Source organism: Macrotis lagotis, chromosome 1 (assembly GCF_037893015.1).
Source record: "Macrotis lagotis isolate mMagLag1 chromosome 1, bilby.v1.9.chrom.fasta, whole genome shotgun sequence".
In the NCBI taxonomy this organism is placed as follows: Eukaryota; Metazoa; Chordata; class Mammalia; order Peramelemorphia; family Peramelidae; genus Macrotis; species Macrotis lagotis.
Window position 1 is genome coordinate 376,324,099 of NC_133658.1, and position 21,359 is coordinate 376,345,457.

Consider the following 21,359-nt stretch of genomic DNA (forward strand, 5'->3'; position numbering starts at 1 on the left):
AACATTAATGTGATAAAAGGATTAAAGATAGGGTCACTGAGGAAAGTTTAGAGCATTTAGGATTACTAAGTAAAGAAAAGAGAAGGCTATGAAGGGTAGTCATTATAAAGGGTTAATGTTAGGAGGCATTAGCATGTCTTAATTTCCACAACACATCAGCGGACCATAACATAATTATTGGTAGCACTAGTATTAGTTATAAGATTGTTCCATATAGAGAGTTTCAAAAAACGAACATGGCAGCCTTCAATGATTCCAAGTAATCTATAACAACTGACTCAGTAGATAGAGCTAGGTAGTGACTTGGAGTCAAGAATTTGACTTCCTCAGAATTTCCAAGTTTGCAACCCTAGGCAAGTCACTGAACACTTCTCTGTTATGGTTTTCTCATTTGTAAAATAGGAGTGATAATCCTGACTCACAGGATTGATGTGGGGATCAAATGAGATAAACATATGCTAAGTGCTCTGCAAACTTTAGATACTACAGAAGTTTTAGCTATTATTATTATTATTATTTTTATTATTACCAAATGAAGTCCAAACCCTTTGTTATTCAGGCCTTATATAGTCTGTTTCCAGTTACTTTTCCAATTTTGTCTCATACTTCTTTCCATTCTTTCCCCATCAGATTATAAGAGAGTACAATGGTGTTTTCTCAGTTTTTTTTTCCAGAGGGGGAAAGCAGAAGTTAGCATTTAACCAAGGATCACAGGGCAGATTAATTAATAACACACTTGGACTTGAACCCAAACCATTTCGATTCCATCCTCAATGATGCCACACTAGCCACTATAATCCTAAACTTAATGGCATTCTCTGTCTCCATTAAGTTAAAAAATGAGAAATGTGAGCTAAATAGAAAAATATAGGCTTTGAATTAAAAGCAAAGAATAATTTGCTTGAGAGAGGTGTGAGGGAATGGGGTTTGAAGGTTACTAGGGGAAGTTGAAGAATTTGCTCTCAGACAGATCTTAAAAAAATTTCCTGGGCAGTAAGGTTAGATTGCCTAGAAACAGATGCTTTCTTTGAGGCTCTGTTCTCCCTGGTGTTCTATCCACATATGAGAGTTGGTGCAGGAGATGGAGCTTAGTACTGAATGTACCCCTTTATCTCACTCATCAAACCCCCAATCTCCTGTTTATCCTTGGGGCTTGAGATTGACCAATGCAGAGTTAGGGAAGCTGAGACCTTAGGAAGAGGGAAGGAGAGAGAGAGAGAGAGAAGGGAGAAGAGGAGGAAAAACAGAGAGAGGAAGAAGAGGGAAGAGAAGGAATAGAGGGAGAGAGGAGTAGAAAGGAGGAGGAGATGGAGAGAAGAAAGAAGGAAAAGCAGAGAGTAAAGGAAGGGAGGAGAGGGAGAAGGGAGATAAAGACAGGCTGTACTATCTTGGGAGAAAGAAGAGGCAGGAGAAAACTCACAGTTCTTCCCTCAGAGAGCTTAAAATCTAATCTCACCTAGGGTTTGTACCCATTCAGCACCTACAAAGTCCAGAAGAGGGAGGGAAAAGAAGACAAAAGGAGGAGAGGGAAGAGTACAATGTCACCATCCTTATTCTCTTTTGTTGCTTTCAGGGTCAACTTGCCAAATGTCATGCATTGTGTCATTAAGATTTGTGTTCTTAGGATAAATTGTAACACTTAATAACTATGTAATCCTGGGCAGATCACTTGACTTCTCTGGATCTTCATTCCCTTATATATAAATGAGGAGAGTGGACTAGATTCTCTAGCCCTCTACATGCCAGAATCTTGTGATTACCTACTGCACCCTCCCTTCCTGTTCTACTTCCAGCAATGTCTTTGTCAGGATGGGGTGTACTTCCAGGCCTTTGCAGGTGTAAAATTATACATGCAAGAGCAAGGCCAAGCTATAGTTTGCCTTAGGGAGACCAAGTTACCCAAAACTGCTTCAGTCTGAAGCCAGTTTGATCAAGCTGTCATTTATTTTTCCCTAAATATGTACATGTGTTTTTAAGCTCTTATATGGTTATGTAACCGATGAAACCCAAGGGCATGAATTGGTGAATAATTGAATAATGCCCACCATAGTGTGATTCAGGGAGTAAGGAGTGACATGCTTTTTGTGGGTGATTTCAAAGGACATATTGTTGTCGGTGACCTTGGTGGCACGATAATGTGACTACACTTAACCTCTGTGGGGGATATGTGGATAGATAGTGTTAGATTCCTGGAGCAGATAAGAAACAAAAAGAAACAGAAAAATAAAAACAGATGACAGGAACCTGGACACCTTGGTTCTTCCTCATAAGGGTTTCTGGGACACTAATGCAAAGGGTATGAGATAATATACGTATATATATACCCAGCATCAGTGTGGCCCTGTGCAAGTTACCGGACATCTCTAAACCTTTCAGGCACCCATCCATAAAAGGGAAATAATACACTATATACTTTACAATGTTGAGGGGTTGGGGGTGATTTATAAACCTTAAAGTACTAGAGAAACATAAGCTATAATTTTCCTTTGCCAGATATTCAGGAATGTAAAAGACCTTTGATATCCCACAACAGACAGGGTGTTTACAGTCATGCAATATTAGATTTGGGAGGAACCTTGAGGGGCCAACTAATCAAACCCATTTCTTCAGATTAACTCTAACATGTGATTTTAATACCTGTTATGTGACCCAGTCCTGTGCTAGACATTATAGGATCCTTAAAAAAAACTAGACCTATGACTTTACTGGTATAAGGAGCCCTCAACTAGTCCAGATCAGCACCTGATCTGGAAAGATGAGTCTTAGAAAGTTGCCTGTGTCCCTGAGAAGTTAAATGACTTTTCCAGGACCATACAACCAGTATGGGTCACAGATGAGACTTGATCCCACATGTTAAACCCCATGTCCTATCTATTCATTATACCATGAGGAGAATAGGGAAATGTAAGCCATGGGCTCTTACCATTCAAAAGTTTGTCTTGTTGGGGAAATAAAATATACCCAAAAGACAATTAGACATAGGAATATCATATATGATTAGGTGCAAAATGAGTTGAATTGAGAATAAGTGTTAACAGAAGTTTAGATAAAGGGTGCTTCCCTTTGGGCAATGAATGGTTGGTGAAAGCTTCAAGGGGCAGGGTCCTTTTAAGTTTAGAGCAACCAGTAAGATTCCCTCAGAGTAGGGGAGATTAACACTTTCCTTGGGATAGAGGGTAGGGGAGATTAGCACTCCAGTTTAGGGGAAAGTGCTTTACGGAGAGTAGGGGCTTAGACTGTTTTTGTTGAATTGAATCATTGCCTGGTGTGGGCAAAGCTACAGACCCAGGAATGAGAACTGGGTGTTTGGAGGAAGGGGTGGGGAGTGTGGAGAAGATTATCTCAGCTTGAGAGGAGTGTTTGCACTGGGGAGGAATAGGAGATAAAGTCAGACTGTGGAGGGGACAGGAAGAATAGATTGTGAAGGACTTTAAATGTCAGATTCAGAACTTTATCTTGGTGGCAGTGGGGAGCCAATGAAGATTTTAAAGCTAGGGGAGTGACATGATGAAAAATTGTTTGATGTAAATTAATCTAGAAGTGAGTAGAATGTACTGAAAGAAGGGAGAGGCAGGAATCAGGGAAATCATTTATTAGGCAGTTATGAATGGACTGCTAATTGGTCCAGGACTGATTTGCTGAATTAGCAAGTAGAATCCTTCAAGGATTTTTTCTATCTCATTGTCTCTAGAAATATTTCTGTTGTACCCTGTACACAGAGGACTGTACTGCTTTGGGAGAAAGAAGAGGCAGGAGAAAAGTCCCAGTCCTCTCAAAGAGCCTAAAATCTAATCGCACCTAGGGTTTGTATACATTCAGCTTTTAAAAAGTCTTGAATTGTTCCCTCTTGCTTTGCCTTAGTCTTCTGTCCTTAACTGTATTAGTAAATTCCTTGCAATAACCATGCTTTGTCATATGGTATATGATCTAGAATAAGGCTAAGAAAATCATTTGTTAGGCACCTTTTCAGAATGTGTACAATGAAAAATGCTTGTTGATTTCAAGTATTGGGTATATGTAGCATCCCATCTGAGCCTTCCTCTGATCGCCCAATAGCCATTGCTTTAGTCATTCAACAAACATCTATTTAGTTCCCGTAACTTCCAAAGACATTGTGCTAGGTTTTGGGAAGAAACACAAGAAATGGTTTCTTCCCTCAAATAATATCCTTTCTTCCATCCATTGTCTTTCTCCTTTGTTCTCTAGCTCTCTTATTTTCATTGCTTGGATACTCTGCTGTTTCTTCCATGTGGTTACTCACCCCACTAGTGCAGACTGCAATCTGACCACCTCTCATCCTGTGAGATTCTTGTCCAGGTCTTTTAGAAATCTTACTTTTCAATAGTATTGTTGTTTTTGCAAATCTCGGTTGATTGTTGCATAGCTTCTCTTTACAAAAACAAATGCCTTGCCATGCTTTTTTTGAACCCATCTTCTCCAGCTTTCTTTAGAAGATCGCTCCTGCTATCTGCTCTTATTTCTATTCTTACTCTCTAATCTTCAATCTTTCCCTATTTTCAACTCCTTCCCTAGTTCCTCCTTAACAAACACAGACATGGTGCATGAATAGTTAGGGATTCTGCCCCTTCTTCTCTGGACTCTTTAGAGACTGGCAAATGTACTACAGAATGAAAAAGGTTGTTATACACTTAGTGTTGTGTTTCTGAGGATGAGTTTGCCTGTCACTAAAGGTAGATCATTTCTCGCCTTGAATTAGAGCTGTTAGGTGCATGTGTATTTTGGAAGGGGGAGGAAAATGCATTGTTACCTCCATGATGAAGGGAAAAGCGTAACAGATGAGCCCTCTCCCCCCAGGATATATTTCTGGAACTTTGAGGAGCATTCTGGAGAGAAGGGGTGGTTAAGAGTCTCTTCCTCCAGGGACCCAACTGACTTTGTCTGAAGGATTCAGGGTGGGTGGGCTCTTGATGGGTAGGAAATGTCAGTCACTCATGCTGGAAAACCTTATTAAAAAATTGACAAAAAAAGCCACCCTGGTATTCCATGCACTGTACCACTTCTGCCCCAGCAAGAGTGCCAAACAGATGTAAAAACCCAGCTGAGACACTGCAGCATTTATTTAAGATGCCCTAATTTGGATGTGAAAAAATAATGCAGGAGGTTACCATGGTGATTTCTGTTTATGGAGGGTTTGGTGAATGTGGAGGGAGAAGCCAGACTCAGGCAGGCAACAGACCTATAAAGTACTTGGCCCCTTGAGTTTCTCTATGAAATGAGTGCTCCTGCTGAGTTAAACCTCTGCCGATGGCCTTGGGAAAATGAGAATGGCAACTCTACCCTTGACTGCAAGGAGCACCAGTGAAACCATGTTTTTTTTTTAATTGTTTATACTGTGTTCTCCATAGACTTGTTTTGAGAAAAGTACTTTGGAGACCTTAGTAATATAGAATTGTGAAAAGTACTCTGTAAGCCTTAGTGATATAGAATTGTGGTTTGTTGAGAGGCACTATGGAAAGAACCCTGAAGAAGACTTTTCATTCCCCATGGCTTTCCTTGCCAACCTCACCTCCTACCTCACTGAAAAAAAAATGAGGCCATTTGATGACAGCTCCCTCCTCTCCCTTCTCCTCTTTCATCACTCAGAGACTCGTCCCACAATCATCTCCTTCACCTCTGTCTCAAATGAAGAGGTAGCTCTTCTCTGTACAAAGACAAACCCCTTGAATGGCTTGAAAACATTGAATGTAATGGAATACTATTGTGCTATAAACCCACATGTGTAAAAATATTTATAGCAGTTCTTTTTTTGTAATAAGAAAAAATTGGAAATTGAAAGGGATGTCCATCAATTGGGGAATGACTGAACAAACTGTGGTATGAATGTGTTCTGCAAGAAATCAAGAATGGCAGAAAAATCTGGAAAGACTTGCATGAACTGGTGCTCAGTGAAGTGAACAGAACCAGAACATTATACACATTAACAGCAACATTAGGTGATGATCAACTTGCTCTTTTCAGCAGTACAATAGGCACAGACAGTTCTAAAAGACTTAAGGAAATGCCATCCATGTTCAGAGAGGGAGCTGTGGAGTCTCAGTGCAGACCAAAGCTTATTTTCAATTTTTAAAATTTGCTTTCTGTTTTTTGTTTTTTCTTTTTGTTCTGATTCTTCTTTCCCAACATGAACAATATGGAAATATATTTAATATAGTTGTAAATGTATAACCTATATTAGATTGCTCTCTATCAAGGGAGTAGGGGGAAGTGAAGGGAGGAAGGGGGAAAAATGTAGAACTCAAAACTTTACAAAATAATTATTGAAAACTATCTTTATATGTAGTTGGAAAAATAAATTATTGATTTTTAAAAAAATGAAATGATGAGCAGATTTCAGAAAAATCTTCAGAAAGATCACTTACATGAAAAAGAACCAGGAGAATATTGTATACAAAAATATTACCATTGTATGATCATCTATAATTGACTTTGTTCTTCTTAGCAATTCAGTGATATAAAACAATTCCAAAAAGATTCATAATGGAAAATGATATCCACATGCAGAAAAAGAAATGATAGAGTCTAAAGCAGATCAAAGAATATTCTGTTCTTTCTTTGTTTTTTTCCATGTTTTCCAACCCTTTTATTCTGTTCTTCTTTCACAACATGACTAAACTGAAATATGTTCTATATGATTACACATGTATAACCTTTATCAGGATGCTTGCTGATGGGTAGAGAGGAGTAAAAATTTGGAATTCAAAATTTTTAAAAATTTATGTTGGAAATTGTCTTTACATGTAATTGGAAAAATAAAATGCCATTTAATAAAAAATGCCCCCAAAGACAAACCTCTCTCCATGCATTTTTTTTGTTTTGCAAGGCAAAACCCCGTTGGGTTAAGTGACTTGCCCAAGGTCATACAGCTAGGAAATTATTAAATGTCTGAGGTCACATTTGAATTCAGGTCCTCCTGACTTCAGGGTCAGTGCTCTATCCACTGTGCCACCTAACTACCCCATTCATGTACTCTTGATCCCCTCCTCTATTCTTCTAGAAGATTGCCCCTGTTATCTGCTACTACCCTCACTCTCTAATCTTTAGTCTCTTCCTATTTACTCTTTTTCTGTTGCCATAAATAAGCTTATCTCTCCTCCATCCCTACAAACAAAAACACCTTCATCATTTCCTATTATCTTCTATAACTATTGCTCTTGTCTTTTGGTTGAATTTTTTGAGTAAGGTATCTATAGTAGATACTTAAATTTACTTATTTCTCACTCCTAAATTTTCTCCTGCCTTCAGGAAACTTCTCCCTACAAAGTTATCAATAGTCTATTATTTCACTTAAATCTAAGTTCTCAGTTCTTATCTTGCTTGACCTTTTTTGCAGACTTTGACAATCCTGGTCACCCTATTCTCCTAGTTATTGTCTTCTAATTAAGTTTCAGTGATATTGTTCTCTCCTGCTTTTCCCTGTCAGAGACTCTTCATTTCCTTTGTTGGATCTTTATTCAGATAAGCTCTCTAATTTGGGGAATTCTCCATGGTTCTGTCCTGTGTCCTCTTTTTTTCCATCCCTTTATTCTATTTCAATTGATTATTTTATCACCTCCCATGAGTTCAATTATCATCTGTCTGCTGATGACTTCTGAAATCTATATACCCAATCCTAATCTTTCTCCAAAGTCCCATAGGTATCTTAAAATCAACAGTTCTTGTTTGTTTTTTGTTTTTTGCAAGGCAATGGGGTTAAGTAACTTGCATAGAGTCACACAGCTAGGTAATTATCAAGTGTCTGAGGCTGGATTTGAACTCAGGTCTTCCTGACTCCAGGGCCGGTGCTCTATCCACTTAGCTGCCCCTTAAAATCAATATATCCAAAAACTGAATTTAGTTCTGTGCTAACCCCATAACAAACCATCTTCTGTTCTAATTTTCTATTTTTTTTTTAGCTTTTGCAAGGCAATGGGGTTAAGTGGCTTGCCCAAGGTCACACAGCTAGCTAATTATTAAGCGTGTGAGGCCGGATTAAATACTCTTGACTCCAGGGCCAGTCCTTTATCCACTGTGCAACCTAGCCGCCCCCTAATTTTCTATTTTTTTTTTAGAATTAAATAATTCGTTTTCTCCTATCACATGTAAAACAATTTTTAACATTCATTTAAAAATTTATTTTGAGACAAAATTCTCTCTCCTTCCCCCCTCATTGCGAAGTCAATTTGATAAAAAGTTATGCACATGCAGTCATGCAAAAACTTATTTCCATATTGACATATTGTAAAAGAAAACACTGACTAAAACACATATGCAAAGTAAAAAATAGTATGCTTTCATCTACATTGAGACTCCATCAGTTTTTTCTCTGGAGGCGGATAGCATTTTTCATCATTAGTCCTTCAGAATTGTCTCGAACCATTATATTAATCAGACTAAGTAAATCGTTCATAATTGAATATTGCTGTTACTGTGTAAAAGTTCTTCTGGATGTACTCACTTTAATCTGTATCAGTTCATTTAAGTCTCCAGGTTTTTTTGAAAACATCCTGCTCATAATTTCTTAGCCCAACCCTAAACCCTTTCTAGTGTTCCTAGTTGTATTCCATAGCAATCATAGCCATTTTCTAATTGATGAGTATGCTCTCAATTTCCAGTTCTTTGCCAACACAAAGAGCTAATATAAATATTTTTGCACTTACAAGTGCTTCTTTAAAAAAAAAAGTTTCTTTGCCATACAGAACTAGTATTGCTGGGACAAAATGTATACCAATTTTTTAGTCATGACTCTTCAGAATGGTTGGATCAATTCAGAACTCCTCTACCCAGTCCATTAGTGTTTCCTGTTACTCTTGAGGCACCATCATTTCCCTTGTCACCCAGGCTTGCCACCTTGATGTCACCCTCAATTTCTTTTACTCAGTCCATTTATATATTCAATTTTTGTCGCTCTGCTAAGTATTGAAATATCTGTCTTTATAAAATTGCCCATATCTGTTTCTTTCTCTCTACTCACACAGCTACTACCTTTGCATAGGTCCAAATCAACTCTCCTGGATAAGAGCAATAGCTGTGTGGTTGAATTCCCTTCCTCTAGTCTCTCCCCATTCTTCCATTTATCTTTTCTACTTAGCTGCTAAAGTGATCTTAAGGCTCAGATCTTACAATTTCCTCCCCGCTACCCTATAAACTCCAGTGGCTCCCTATTGCCTCCCAGATCAACTAAAACATGCTCTGCTTGGCATTTGAAGCCCTTCACAACCTGGCCCTTTCCTATTTTTCCAGTCTCCTTGTACTTTACTATCTTCCAAGTCCTCTGACTGGCTTGCTTGCTCATTTATGACATCTCATCTCCAAACCAATGCTTTTTTCACTGGCTGTTCCCCATTTCTGGAAGACTCTCCCTCTCTTCTTACCTCTGTCTCCTGGATTGCCTGACTTTCTTCAACCTTCAGCTCAAATCCATGCCCTTCTGCAGGAAGGCTTTCTTAAGCCATCCTTGTTGCTAATGTCTTCCCTCTGGAATTACATTTAACCCTGATTGCCTCTCCACTGGGGCATCTTCAGTTGTCCTGATCCATATCTGACCACTGGACCCAAACGATTCTGGAGGAGAAAATGAAATTGGTGACTTAGCATGGCATGACTTAGCATGGCACTCCTCACTCACATCCAATTCATGTGCTTGTTATAGCATCACCTCCCTGATGTTGTGGTCTTCTTCAAAAAAGGACAAACACTATTATCATTATTATTATTATTATTATTATTATTATTATTATTATTATTATTATTATTATTACATTCTATTTACACTCTATATCTCTTATATATACATCATTTTTTGCATGTTTTCTCTTCCATTAGAAGGAGAACTCCTTGAGGATAAGGACTATATATTTGCCTTTGTCATTTTGTATTCTCAGAGTTTAACAGTGCCAGCACATAGCAAGCAGACTAAAGTCAGACAATTTGGGTTCAAATCTTACTACCTGGGTGACTTTGAAAAAAAAATCACTTAACTTCATTTGACTTCAGCTATTTCATATGGAAAATGAGAGGACTGGATGAGATGAACTCTCTGCTTCACTCCTGTTCTGGAACTATAATTATGGGAATCCTGATTAAATACATAACTTGATTCTTTGTACTGGTGTGATTTTTTTTTCAGAGAAGTGAAGTGAAACCTGTCACTTTTTTCTTTTGTGAAAAGGAAAGAATAATATTTAAATTATAAATTTGACAGTATTTAAAATTTTAATTTAGAATTTTGAGAAGTATTTAATATCTAATTAAAATTTTTAAAGATATTACAATATTTTAAAATAAAAAATTTATAATATGAAGATTTCAATTTATAATTTTCAAATGTATTACAATATTTAAATTAAATTGTAATTAAATTTAAATTGTATATTTAAAAAAATTTTAAATTTACATTATGTATAATTCTAAGTTAAAATGTTAAAATATTTTAAATATTACAAAAATAAAAAAATAAAACCTACCCACCTCCTAAGGCTTACTTGAGGAAAAGGCTTATAACCTGGAAAATTCTAAATAAATATGAACTGTTATTCTCCTTTTTAATCATTTAAGTTACAATGTCTCTAGCAATGTTCCAAAACTTTGCATTATATAAGTACTGTAATATCTATCTTTACAAAATTGACCATATCTATTCCTTTCACTCTTCTCACACAGCTACTTTTTATATAGGTCCAAATCATCCCTCTCCTGGATAACTGCAATAACTGTGTGGTTGGGGTATCCTTATCTCATGTGTTGTGGTGGGTTAAGAAACTGGTAGAACAGAGGAGGCCAGAAGTACTCTCCCATTGTCCCACAATACCAGACTGAATTGTTAGAAGCAAAGTAGTTATAGAACAGACTTGAGGTAGTTAGTCTAACAACTGTCAGATAGATTGATGTGGGTCCTAGCTGTGGACCTTTTTTGGTGAGAATTTAAACAACAGTTTTTAAGTTGTAGATAGGGAGCTCCTGAAATCCCATCTCTCAATATGAGACTGACTTTATCCTTGGCACATTTATATATATCCTAATCCCCATAATCATAGGCACAATGATGGAACTGCTGCTCTTGAAGATAGTGGGTGGGTCCCAGAGAGGAAATACCATTGAGTTCTGTGTAAATGGGACCAAGGAGTTCCATTGTTTCAGGCAAATTAAAGAATGAGAGAAGGCAAGGCGCAAATGATCTTTTGGGTGGCTTGAAAGGGAGGGAGGCAGACAGGGTTTTGAGGTTTCTTTATTGTTTCTTCTGTGTATTCAGACTGAATGTTACCCATTCTTTATAGACCTGCTCATGGTCTAGAGTTAGTACTTGGCTAAGTGAGACACAGTTTCCCACACCAACTAGAACCAAATGCAGAGAATGCCTTCCCAATTCTTCTTGTACAGCATTGTTTTTTGATCTCTTAAGGGAGGAGTATTAGTAACTATGATGGGAGAGAGATGGAGGAGAGTCTTTGGTCTTCATGTGCTGTCTAGAGGGTGTGGTGTTGATTCTTCCCCATGTTTGGTGGCCTTTTTAATACAATTTGATGAACATTCATTGAGTCTTTATAGTATAACCAACACTGATTATCACCACACTAAAATGTAGAAGATACCTATCCCTATAAATCTGGAACTGACAATACAGAGAGAGAGAGACAAGATATGTACAACAATACAGAATTGTAAAATAGTGCATCTGACACTACCTATGTGACTTTAATCAAGTTATCTTACCTTTCCTGGTCCCAGATGTCTCATCTGTAAAATGAGTGGGTTATACTACAGTTATCCTTTCCACATTGCTACTTTGCCCATCACAATTTTGATATATTATGAGGTGGCATAAGAAATTAACTGGGAATTTTGGGGGAGTTTTGCAAAAGCCACAGAAAACACATGAATGCTAGTGAATGACAGAGAAAAAGTTTAGAGACTCAGAGATGCCTAAAATACATGTAGAGTATTTTATAATATCATCTCAAATTTTACAATAATGTACTATAACACTCCATAAAAGAAAAAGAAACATTTCAGACTTTTTCTCTACTATGAAAGGAGGGTCAAAAAATTTTATGTGGATTTTCCAGATTGCAGGGTTCCCATGATTCTAACCCCTCCATGATGTGGAAGGGTTGACCGTATATGTCTTCCAAGGTCTCTCCTTGCTCTCTTAGTCTATGATCCCATGAAAATAAAATGGTGAAAATAAGTACTAGAAAGGGGAGACATCAGTGTGGGGTGGAGGGGGGGTGGAGGAGATCAAGAAAGGCTTCAAGGAAAACCCTAGGTTGCTTCCATGACACAACGAGCCATCAGGAATGGAGGACAAATATATGATTGCAATTAGATACTATAATTTATTCTAGAACTTGTTGAGACAACCTGATATATAACAAAGAACAATGGCTTCAAAGTCAAAGGAGCTAGGTTGGCATTGTGCTTCTTATTGCTTATATGAATTCAGCAATAACTCTTCACTCCCCTGTGCCTCGGTTTTCTTAAAGATAAAACAAAGGTCAGTCTAGCCAAGGTCTTGAAGTATGTGTAGGATTTGAATAGACAGAGAGGGAAGGGTGCCTGAGCCTAGAGAAACAGACAGCATAGACAAAGCTTTGAGTATCTTAGGGCTAGAGGATATGGGGAAGATTAGTCTGACTTGCTCATGAAAATGAGTAGTGACAAAATCGTTCTATTTGTGGTCTATTCTACACTTCTTTCTATTTTCTGTGTATTTCAAAAAGCATTTATTGAAGTTCTTTTTTTTTGGCACTTCTATCACAGCTCTCTGCCTTATTCTTCACAATTGAAACCCTGTCTTGTAATGAAAATGGGTAGTCAGGCGTTCATAGTTTTTTAGACAATTTTCTTTTTACTTTCTAAACTGAGAGTCTTGTGTTTGCTGATGACTATTACACCGATAATAGAAAAAAGTTGTTTTTAAAAGGAAACAAATATTGCAGCTCAGTGGTCAAGGCTTCTTTTCCTAGTCTTGGGCAAAATTCCATGTTAGAATGAAGAAAACCTTCAAGGCTCTTCTAGTCTCTTGCCTGTTATCATTTCTCATTAGGTGCCCACACACATAGAGACAATGAAGTTTTTCTTTTCCTAGCTAGACTAGTTGTACCATGGAAATAAAATCAAGAAAAAAAAGAGGTGATGCTGACATTTTATCAAAGGATTTAAACTAAAAGGGGTCTTAGAGATAGACTCAAATCCAATTTTTCATTTTCATAGATCAAGAATTTTAGCATCAGTGAGGGAGAATTGAATGGTTCAAGGTCAATGGGTAGTAAGTAGCAGAGGCAGAATTTGAATCCAGATACTCAGACTCAAAATCATCTACCTCTTTTTACCCCTGGAACCTAGTAGGCTGGTATCTGCATGAATTCATGGAAATTTTACTATACCATTATCAAGACTCTTACTAGTGAAATAGAGCCAAAGTTGCCTCAGTGATTGACTGGGGGGGGGGGGGGGAGACCTGAAATCTACCTGAGGATCTGCTATACTGTTTGGGATTTTATATAGATCCCTCTGGTTCTCTGGGCTTCATGTAATAATAAAAACTAACATTTTTTTTTAAAATGTGCTTTATATCTATTATCTCATTTTATTTTTTTAAATTAATTTATTTGGCTTTTGGAGGCAATTGAAGTTAAGTGATTTATCCATAGTTGGTAAGTGTTTGAGACTGGATTTGAGCTCAGATTCTCCAGATTCTCCTGACTCCAGGACCAGTGATCTTATCTACTGTGCCACCTGGCTATCCCCTCATTTGATTTTCAAAATAATCCTGTGATATAAATACTATAAAGAGTTTATCCCTCTTTTACAGGTGAGCTAGCTGAAATTCAATAACAATTAATGATTTCTCTGTTTATAATCTAATGATGTACCTAGAGGTAGGTTCTGAACCTCCTTTGATCCCAAGTACAACACTCTTTTCATCTTCCCAGGTAAAATGATGGAGTTCAAACTAATTGTTTCCTAAGAGATCTTTGGACCATAAGATTCTTTGCTCTAGGTAGGGGTCACAGAACACCCTTCCCTACCCCCAATGAAAGTATTTGGTGGGGGAAAAGGTGCTAGCTCAATAAAAAGGAAAAACCCTTCACTTAACATTCCGGCAGGCAGTGTCTAATCCTGAGACTTTCCTGAATGCCTAGGTGCCATGGTGATTGGTGTCATAGAAATGCTGTGAGGGAGAGGAAGAGGGAAAGCTCTCTGTGTCTGTCACTATATTTATCCACCATAAAAATATACACCTCCCTTTCCTGGCAACCTCTCAGCTAGAGTGGGATGATGGCAAAGCAGCTCAGGGACTATGAAAGGGAATTGCATAGGATTAACTCTCCTCTTTTGTGGTTCAGGCTCTGGCCTCCCCCACCAATTGGGAATCCCTTTCTCTCTTGCTTAGTTCAGCTTCTAAGGGACCTAGAACATACTGGAATGGGGACATTAGGCTCTGTACTTAGGAGGTAGCCCTAGGGCTATCCCTTCATTAATAGGATTTTAGAATCCTGGATCTAGAACTAGGAGAGACATTAGAGGCTGCATACTCTTTAGTTCTAATCAATAAACATTTATTAAGTTGTGCTAAGGTATTATGCTAAGCACTAGGGATACAGATAAGAAAAAGAGAAAGACTCTGCCCATAAAAAGTTTACTGTTCAATGTGGGAAGACAACAAAGAAAAGGAATCTGAAAAAGGGAAAGGACACCAAAGGGTATCTTTCCTAGAGGTCTGTTTTGATAGGCTTTGATTTCTTCTACTGAAAATTACCTGTTTATATCCTTTGATCAATTATCAATGGGAGAACAGCCCTTATTTGTATAAATTTGGTTCAGTTTCTAATATAGTTTTTAAATATTAGGTTTATATAGCAAAGAGATCATAAAAAAGGGAAAAATACTCACATGTACATAAATATTTATAGTCTCTCTTTTTGTAATGGCAAAGAATTGAAAACTGAGGGGATGTCCATCAGTTGGTGGTTGACTGAACAAGTTCTATGAAGCTAAGCAGTTGCAGTACTGATGAAGAGTCTAGTGACTTTCCTAGGATTACAAGTTTAATATTTGAAGTGAGATTTGAACCCAAGTACTCTTGATTCCAAATGCAGTGATCCTTTCTACTCTATCCTTATTCTTTTTTCAGAGGATAGCCTTTCAAAAGCCTTTTCTCTTGGTCCATTTGATTTTACATCAGTCATAGGAGTATATGATAAATGACTGACACTTCAAAGAAGCCTTGAAGGCCATTAAATCCAAGCCCCTAATTTTGAAGATGAAGAAACTAAAGCCCAAAGAAATAAATTCATCTTTGCCAAGTTGCAGAGTTTGTTACTGTTTGCATTAGGACTTGAACCTGAATCTCCTGAAACCTAATCAAGAACCACATGAGAGAGAATTCTGTGTATTTGTTTTTGGTGGAAGTCTATTTTATTTTATTTTTTATTTGAAGAAAGGGAAGTCTGGGAGGGAATTAATGCTGAATAGCTGAAACTAATAGAGTTTGTTTAGAAAATAAATCCGAGTCTTCTCTGGCAAGGGGTAGTTGATCTTTTTTAAAACATTAATTTTTTTTTGAGTTTCAAATTCTCTCCTTTCTTCCAGCCCCAATTCATTTCATTAAGAAAGCAAGCAATAAATGAGAGGATCATGAGAGATAAATGGATAATTTTGATTAAGTTAAATTTTAAATGATTTTGCACAAAGCCAGGAAGCCACACTTAGAAGGATAGTAGAATACTGGTAAGGGCAGGGAGATTTTTTTTACGGCAGATTTCTCTAATAAAGACCCCATTTCTCAACTATAGGAAACTGAACCAAATTTATAAAAACAAGGGTCATTCCCCAATTGATAATTGGTCAAATGATATAAACAGGCACTTTTTAGAAGAAGAAATCAAAGCTATCAATAATCATATAGATCATTATAGAATAGGGGACATTAAGCTCTGTCCTTAGAAGGTAGTCCTCTAGGGCTATCCCTTCAGTAATAGGATTTTAGAATCATGGATCTAGAACCGGGAGAGACATTAGAGGCTACACGCCCTTTAGTTCTCTTCTCTCTTTTGCATGTAATTGGAAACAATTTAAAAATAAATTTAATTTTAGTTTTGAGAGCACTAGCATCCTTCCATTTTCTCAAGTGTTCAATCTTGATTTCATTCTTGACTCCTCACTTTCACTTACCCCACATATCCATTCTGTTGTCAAATCTTGTTTCTACCTTCATGGTGTTTCCCATATCCATCTCCTTGTTTCTACTGACAGAGCTATCAATCATCCATCTGTAGACCCTCATGATCTCTTGCCTGGGCTGTTCTATAGCAATAACCTTCAGGTGTATCTTCCTAACTCAAATCTCTCTTTGTCCCATTCTGTCTGCTCTGCTGTCAAAATGATCTTTCTAAAGTTCAGAGCTGATCATGTCATCCCCTTACTCAATGAACCACAGGGGCTCTTTATTACTTATAGCATCAAATATAAAAATGCTCAGTTTGACATTTAAAGTCTTTCCAATATGGTTCCCTTCTATTTTTCCAAGATTCTTATACTTCTATTCCTCTTCAGGTACTCTATTGTTGTTTTCAATTGTTTTAGTCAGGTGTAACTCTCCATTTGGGGTTTTCTTGGCAGAGATACTAGAGTGGTTTGCCATTTCCTTCTCCAGCTCATTTTACAAATGAGGAAACTGAAGCAAATAGAGATGAGTGACTTACCCAGGGTGACACAGTTAATACATATCTGAGGGAGGATTTGAACTCAAGTCCTCCTGACTCCAGGTCAGCTCTCTATCCACTGAGCTACTTGGCTATCCTTTAGGTAGTCTACAACCTGGCAAATGGACCCACTGGCTTTTTCTTGCATTATCTTCCAAATCCATCTTTTCACTAGTTGTCTTACCAGCCTGGAATGCTCTCTCTCCTCACCTCTGCCTTCTGGCTTGCTTGAACTCTTTTAAAACTCACCTCAAATTCTACCTTCAGCAGAGAGTTTTTCCTCCCCTCTTGTGTCTTCACACAGTATCTTCCCTTTGGGTTGGCTTTCCATTTGCATCATATTATCTTGTATGTATGTAGTTGTTTTCATGGTTTACCTCCCATTAGAATGTGAGTTTCTTGAGGATAGGTACTGTTTTTGCATTTCTTTGTATTCTCAGTCCTTAGTACAGTAAATGCTTAATAAATATTTTTAGATTGACTGAGATATAGTACCTTTTGAAAGTCCTTGCAGAACCAAAGATCCTATGCCAGATGGGTCATAAGGCTCATCTAGGTTGAAAATCTTTTCATAGAAAGGAATAGCTTGCTGTGGAAAGTGCATTAGAAAGAGTTAAAAGACATAATTTAATAATGATTTATACAGTTATTCCTTCCATATTGAGGGAGTTAGGGGTTCAGTATCCCCACTATCTGGAAAATCTGAGTAAAAATTTTTGACCCTTTATACCACAGAAGAAGTCTGCTTTTTGCTTTTTGCTTTTATGGAACATTTATAGCACCTTATTGTAAAATTTGACTTAAGCATTTGTTCATAGGCTAATATATGTATAACACTATACATGTATTATATATAAATATATTTTATTCACTTTTTCTGTGTTATCTGCTGGCCTTCTGCAAAATTTCCCCATGTTCCCATTTAATTTTTTATGCTGACTGACTAATATAGCAAAACTGCAGTGAGGAAAGTTGCAATGTGGAAGGGAGAATTGCAAATCATTTAATCCTATACAGCTACAGTTTCCTGTCTGTAAAATGGGGATAGTAATACTTGGACCAAAAGCCCACCTAGTGGAGTAGATAGCTATACCAGTTTCACAATCATAAGCTTTGGGTTCAAGTCAGCTTTGGACACAAATTATGGGGCTCTAAGTAAGTCACTTAATCTTTCAATACCCCATGAAACTCTAAAACTAAAAACAGCAGAGAAAAATCTCTGTTGCTAAAGGGGAGTTCTTTGTAACTATGCCCATAATATGACAGGCCTAGTCCAAAAAACAAACAATTAAAAATCTTGGACCTACATACCTCACAACATGTTTGGGAGAAACTACTTGGTATATTCTAAAATGATGCAGTAATGTGAATTATTAGTGTGACTTAAAAAACTTACTCTATGTTTTTTTAATTGTAGTGACCTGGACAGAAATAACATCACTAGAATCACCAAGATGGACTTTGCAGGACTCAAGAATCTCCGAGTTTTGTAAGTAACATGACCAGTCATCTGATGGATGGATCCTTGTCATCTATCCTCTGGACCAATGGGCATGCATGACTTCCCTACCACCCTCAAATACCAGATAGTATGTGTGTATGAATACATGTATATACATATGTGTGTGTGTGATGAAAGGGACATACCTAACAAATATAAGGCACCATTTTCTATGGACCAATCCAATGGGGAAAGTCACTTTGGTCAATCCAGTGGGGAAAGAGTATCTTTGTTGCAAGGAAAAGAGGATTGAATGTGAGCACCGTAGCCCTGCTATCATGCTGTTAGCAATAATTCAGCCATACTTCTTCCCTTCTACATGTATATTATTTCTTGCCTAGGCTGTGTATTAAAAAGAGAATGTTATACAATAATGGTTACCTTGCTTTTCCCAAGACGCCTTCATCAAAGTACCAGTGAATATCCACAGCTTCTGCTAAATAGAGAGGAAAAACACCAAGTTACATAATGTTTGGTTGCTGAGAAGTTAAGGCTTTATCCCTCTTTAAAGCCCAGCAAATACTGATGGCTTAAAAATCCAAGCCCTGGGGTGGGGGGTGTCAGAATGGTTCTAGATTTCCTAAGCTACTTCCTAAGGTCCTGGAAATGAAAAATACCTCTCAATGTTGTTAAGCAAGAAGTGATAGGAACAAAGATCAGCCCTTTGGACCCAGACATATAATAATCAAATAAGATAATATTTCTAAAGTACAATGCCTAGGGCCTGATACATAGCGGACCCTAAATAACATGGTTATTTTAGAGACAGGTAGCCATACAGTGAATAAAGTACTAGGCCTGGGTTAGGAAGACTGAGTTTAAATGTGACCTCAGATACTTTTTAGCTGTGTGACTCTGGGCAAGGCATTTAACCTGTCTGCCCAAGTTTCCTCAATTGACATTTGATAGCACCTGCCTTCCAGAGCTATTGTCAGGGGAACCACACAGAAGGCAAAGTTCCAGCCCAGGAACGCTAGGGAAACAGGCAGGACTGGATTGAGCAAGCATAACAAACTGCAAACACCTGAAAGGTAAGGGGTAAACCTGGGACCAAAACCCCAGCCCCAGCATAAAAAGCTTGGGACTATATCCCCAACAAAATGAACAAAAAACAAAAAAGAGAGCTAACCATAGAAAGCTATTATTCTGATAAGGATGATAAAAATGCCACCTCAAAAGAGGAAAGCAGTGACAAAAAGCTTCATGTGAAGCCTCAAAGGGGTTTATGAGAATTGGTCTCAGTTCCAAAAAAGACCTCTTGGAAGAACTCAGGATTTTAAAAACCAGAGAACAGAAGAAGAAAAATGGAGAAAAGAAGTAAGAGTCATGAAATTATGAAAAATTGACTAGAAGAAAAGAATACTTTTAAAAATAAAGTTGATAGCTAGAAAAAAGAAATCAACTGCTTTAAAAGTAAAATGACGAAATGGAAAAAGAAAACTACGTTTTTTGGGGCAGCTAGGTGGTGCAGTGGATAAAACACTGGCCCTGGAGTCAGGAGTACCTGGGTTCAAATCCGGTCTCAGACATAATTACCTAGCTGTGTGGCCTTGGGCAAGCCACTTAACCCCATTGCCTTGCAAAAACCTAAAAAAAGAGAGAGAGAGAGAAAACTACTTTTTTAATAAGTAAAAATGGCCAACTGGAAAAGGAAACATAAAATCTAAATGAAGAAAATAAATCTTAAAAACTATAATAGGATATATCGAAACTAATGACCCTATGAGTCACCTGAGATTCCATCTAAAAGAATGAAAAAAATAGAAGAAAATGTAAAGTATCTCTTAGGAAAAATGATTGACCTGGAACATAGATCCAGGAAAGATAATTTATGAATTATTTGGTCTACCTGAATGTCATGTTCAGAAAAAGAGCCTGGATGATGTTTTTCAGGAAATTATCATGGAAAATTGCCCTAATATCCTAGAACAAGAGATCCCAGAATAAAAACGCCAAGGAATATTGGAGTCAGATTTCAGAATTCTCAGCTAAAGGACAAAATACTGCAATGAGCCAAAAAAAGCAATTTAAAAACCAGGGAGCCACAGTAAGTATTATACAAGATTGATCAGCTTCAACATTAAAGGATCAGAGGGTGTGAAATATGATATTCCAGAGGGCAAAGAAGCTCAGATTATAACTAAAAAATCAAATATCCTGCAAAATTTTGCATAATTTTCAATGAAAAAAGCTTACTTTCAAACTTAGCTGATAAAAAAGACTAGAACTGAGCAGGAAATTTGATCTTCAAATACAAGACTCAGGGGATGCATAGTAAGATAAATGGAAAGGGGAAAATAATAGGCAATATTAATAGGGAAATGATAGGAATATTAAATATTTAAAATTAAAATTAAAAATAGTTTTCCTTACACAGAAAGACAATATTGTAATTCTTGAAAATTATATTTCTTTTAGGATAATTACAAGAAATATTTATAGACATGATATTTGACAGATACTTTAGATCATGAGAGTTATATTTCTATTGGGACAGTAGTGCTTAGAGGCTGTAGTTATAAATGGATCATGAAGTTGGGGGGGAGTGTACTTGGAAAGAAGGTGTGGTTTATAATTTAGTGATATTTATGGCTCTTGAGAATTGCATTTCTTTTTTTTTTTTTTAATTTAAGGTAATGGGGTGACTTGCCCGAGGTCACACAGCTAGGCAATTTATTAAGTGTCTGAAGCCAAATTTGAACTCAGGTCCTCCTGACTCCAGGACCAGTAGTCTATCTACTGTGCCACCTAACTGCCCCCCCCCCTTAGAATTGTATTTCTAATGGAATAGTTGAGGGGAGTGTACTTGGACAAAGGCTATTAGTATGAAATGGTTATGAGGTAATGATACCTATAAATCAATCAATCAATCAACCTGGAGAATTACACTTCTATCAGGACAGAGACTGTGGATACAAACCAAGTATAAAACAATTAGGACCTGAAAAGAAGGATTTTACTGGTGGAAGGCAAGGAGTAGAGGATAAATAACACTATATGAAGAGACACAAAGGACCTATTATAGTAGAGGGAAAGAAGAGATGGTATGAGCATTGAGTAAAAATCTCTTAACAAATTTGGACCAGAGGTAATAATCTACATTCCCAAATGGGCTTAGAAATTTATCCTGTCCTACAGGGAAGTAGGTGAGGAGG

At 37.3% G+C, this 21,359-nt stretch overlaps 1 protein-coding gene across 1 annotated transcript in view; it reads left to right on the plus strand.

Moving 5' to 3' along the window:
* Positions 1 to 21,359, plus strand: part of SLIT3 (slit guidance ligand 3) — an 805,773-nt gene that overhangs the window by 41,600 nt on the left and 742,814 nt on the right. Inside the window, exon 2 of the mRNA XM_074204955.1 lies at positions 18,121 to 18,192. Within this exon, the coding sequence (XP_074061056.1) occupies positions 18,121 to 18,192 (72 nt within the window). The remainder of the gene's footprint in view (positions 1 to 18,120; positions 18,193 to 21,359) is intronic.